The following is a 3329-nucleotide window of genomic DNA, read 5'->3' on the forward strand; positions in this document are numbered from 1 at the left end:
AACTTTTGACCGCCAAAAAATATCGTTGAAACATATTGATATGGGATCTACTTTTGTATTCCTCGCCGCGGTGGATTTAATAGTGAAAACGGATTTTCAGTCAGATTTTTTATTTAAGAAATAAAACATTGTAAAGTTTAAAAAATTCAAAAGATTCCTCCTGACATCATCTGATTTCATTCTGATTTGTGTGCATGTGCGAAAAAAAAAGATACCGTTTCACAACGGGTGGCTAGATGGGCGTTTGGCCCAACCTCCTTCAGTCCACACGTGTGGACGAAATTGCTTCGTGCCACACGTGTGGCATTTATCAGGGTACAAAATCTATACTCACTACACTGGAATGGAGGGATACCACCCACGATTTGTAATCAACATTCGAATGCATGCTGTTAATTATTTTGCCTTCGAAAACGTAATTTTCGGGCGGTAACGAAGGACCGGGTTACCGCCCGCTAACCAAACCCATGCCTACAACACCACACACTTGAGACTATGTTACGGACCATTGCCCACACACGTAGGCTCCATTTCGCAATTAAACATGGACATCCCAACTGGAGTAGATCCAAAATAACTCAAAGGGCCCGAGCCAACAGTAGCATGTACGTACTTAGTAGCATACGCACGGAAAGAAAGAAGAAGCATCTCACACTGCCAAAGACCAGCATATACCCCCTCTTGCTTTGCGGGCAGCAGCTGCACGTGCCCCTATCTGGCCCACGAATCATCGGTAGAACTCCCCGTTTCTTACCGATTCACCGCCACGAACCCACAGATCCCGATGAAAGAAAAGCGACATTCCTCCCTCCCCCGTCCCTCTCCACCACCCCCTGCCTGCCCTATCCCAGACCCGTCCTGCCATCCGCGCATGTGCGTGCCCAAGCCCCAGATCCCAAATCATTTCGCCGTAATTGCACTTGTTTAGCTGGCGGCCTCACCTAACCTCCTCCTCCTTCACGGCACGCCATGGACGGACGGACAGACAAAGCTTCCTCTCTCTATATATATATACAGGACGGAGCGCTGTTTCGCCGCAAAAGAGAGAGGACGGGAGAAAAATCGCCGGAGACGGGGAAGAGGACAAGCGTGACTGTGCGAGGAGCGAGAGCGTGGGGCTGCGAAACTGTACGAAGAATAAAATACTGCGAGAGAAGCAGAAGCTGCAGCTGCAGTAGCAGAAGGTGGCCGGCGGGGGTTCACTGTTGCAGGTAGGCCTGCAGCACGGCAGCGCAGAGCTGCCGGCCGCTGCTGCTGCGCATTCAATGCCGCCCGCAAGATGCGAACTGGAAACGGAAACAGGAGTTACACAACGGCCGAGCCTATTTTCGATCGCCGTGGCCTAGTGAATGAAAGGTAAAAATCAGAAGAAGTTAAAAACTGGAGCGAATTTGAACAATTTGGATGGGGAGAGAGAGAGAGCTAGTGTTGCATAGCTAGCTCTAGGCTGCTGTGCATGGGATTATTCTGTTCTTTTTTCACTCCTCTTTCTCTTTACTGTTTTCCTTTGCGGGTTGGATCAGCGTCTCTTTTCACTCCCAGCAGGCCTTCCCTTTCTACGCGCGCCGCCGCTAGCTTCCCGTCATTTTGCATCATGCTCAGAGCCTCAGACGGTGGCCACCGGGGTCCACTCGAACCGGCCGGCGTTGAGAGGCACGCCGCGCGCGACGTCGAAGTTGTACCTGCAGTGAGGCAGCGAGAGCACAAGGCTTAGCGTGGCGGCGTCTGTGACGGCGATAGAGCGACTGCCAAGTGCCAAGACGTATGTGTACTTGTGTGCTCAATTGTAATTTCCACTTACTTGGCGGCGAAGCGCTCGGCCTGGGCCTTCTCCGCGGCGGCGAAGAACTCGTCGATCTCTGCCGCCGGTGGCATCCTTGCTCTCGCCTCCAAGTCTAAGCGGAATGGCGCTGCGGTCGTCGTCGTTGTTGCCGGATACCTCCTGCGTTTGTGCTTCTGCTCGTCCGCCGCCTGGCTCGACTCCAGGTCGCTCAAATCTGCCGGGGAACGGCTCGACGGCGTGGTCTCCCTCCTGGATTACCACAATTCAAACAGGTCAAATTCAGAAGCAAAACCGGGTCAAGAACTCAAGATCACCCCGGAGAATAGAAAACAATGGATAATTCAGCAGAATTCCTGTCGGTATCGAGAGAGGAGGACTCACCTGTCCCGGCCGCCGCACTCAGAGTCGCTGACGGAGCTCTCCACGTCGCCACTCTCGCACGCCTGCTGATCGACCAAGATAGTCAGAACCAAATCTCGTAATTCAGCAGCAGAAACTGCCGATCGACCGGCCGAATTTACGGAGAATTCTAGGGCAGTGAGTGGCCCACTCACCTCCGCTTCGTCGCCGCTCCTCTCTCTAGCCGCCACGTCCACCGCCGTCGACGCGGTGCTGGAGCAGCGCGAGACCCCGGCCACGACCGCCGCCTCCACCGAGGGCCGAGAATCCGGCAGCCCCGCCGTCGAAGCCTCCTCGTCCGCCCCAAGTCCCCGGAGCTGATCCACCGCCGCGGAAGCAGGCATGAACAGCCTCCTGCTCCGGAGATGCAGGTAGCACCCGGCGGCCGCGTCGCCGCCGTCACGGCCCAGCAACGCATCCTCCACCGCGCGCGCCGCCGTGGACGTCGTCGCCTGCTGCTGCTTCCTCATCTTCGCGTTGAGGGCGGCCGCGCGGGACCGCGTGCGGACGCCGAGGGCCACCGGCGCGCGGTGCTCCACGACGGCCGGCGCCGCCTTGCCGCCGCCCGCGGCCGCGGCCGCGGCCCGGCACTTGCGCATGTACTTCCCCATCCGCGAACGGACGAAAGGAAAGAACCCGTCGCTTTGGCCGTTTGCCTCCGCACGCTTCCGAGAGAGAGGAGAGAGAGAGAGAGAGAGAGCGCCAGCAAATTCGCTCCTCCGGAGTACAAATACCCGGCGCGGTGGGGCCGACCGGATTCGGATCGGACGGTCGCGGCGCTCGCGCGGGGGTGCTGACGGCGCCGTGACCTGGATCTGGACGGGACGGCGTCTGAGGTGACGGTGACGCGGACGGAACGTGGTATGGTACTGCCGCTGTAACGGCGCACTACACGGTACAGTACCGGGCGGTACCGGCGAGGGGATGGATCGGACGGTTGGGGTTCGAATTTTGAATTTAAAAACTTGGCCCCTCGCAGGGATGGGCTTGTGGCGTGACGGGGGCCGCCGGGCTTAATTGTGCGAGTTTAATGCTGCACCGTTGTAACGTGACGCGCCGGGCCGGGGGGTTACTGGTTACACTCCGAGGCGCACGGCATGCGTGGATCACGTTGGTACATTTTCTTGAGATCGGGCTTGCTGAATGC

General features: G+C 57.3%; 1 protein-coding gene across 2 annotated transcripts; it reads right to left on the reverse strand.

The window, feature by feature from the left end:
* Window positions 1–1205: 1205 nt before the first annotated feature.
* Window positions 1206–2872, reverse strand: LOC123149734 (cyclin-dependent kinase inhibitor 1). 2 transcript variants are annotated; one of them, XM_044569443.1, is made up of 4 exons: window positions 2338–2872; window positions 2165–2229; window positions 1802–2032; window positions 1206–1682 (listed from the first exon to the last, which is right to left on the reverse strand). In XM_044569443.1, exons 1-4 carry the CDS (start codon window positions 2791–2793, stop codon window positions 1607–1609), a joined length of 828 nt encoding a protein of 275 aa, XP_044425378.1. In that variant the 5' UTR covers window positions 2794–2872; the 3' UTR covers window positions 1206–1606. The 2 variants fall into 2 exon arrangements, with proteins under 2 accessions (XP_044425378.1, XP_044425380.1); XM_044569445.1 differs by having other exon boundaries at window positions 2165–2226; window positions 2338–2870.
* Window positions 2873–3329: the final 457 nt, after the last annotated feature.

Source organism: Triticum aestivum, chromosome 7A, assembly GCF_018294505.1.
Source record: "Triticum aestivum cultivar Chinese Spring chromosome 7A, IWGSC CS RefSeq v2.1, whole genome shotgun sequence".
NCBI classification, from domain to species: Eukaryota; Viridiplantae; Streptophyta; class Magnoliopsida; order Poales; family Poaceae; genus Triticum; species Triticum aestivum.

Coding starts and splice junctions, on each gene's coding strand:
- LOC123149734 (XM_044569443.1), bottom strand. CDS start 2,793: ATGGGGAAGTACATGCGCAAGTGCCGGGCCGCGGCCGCGGCCGCGGGC. Junction 2,230..2,337: donor GGAGCGGCGACGAAGCGGAG/GTGAGTGGGCCA, acceptor TTGGTCGATCAG/CAGGCGTGCGAGAGTGGCGA. Junction 1,683..1,801: donor GCCGAGCGCTTCGCCGCCAA/GTAAGTGGAAAT, acceptor GCCTCACTGCAG/GTACAACTTCGACGTCGCGC.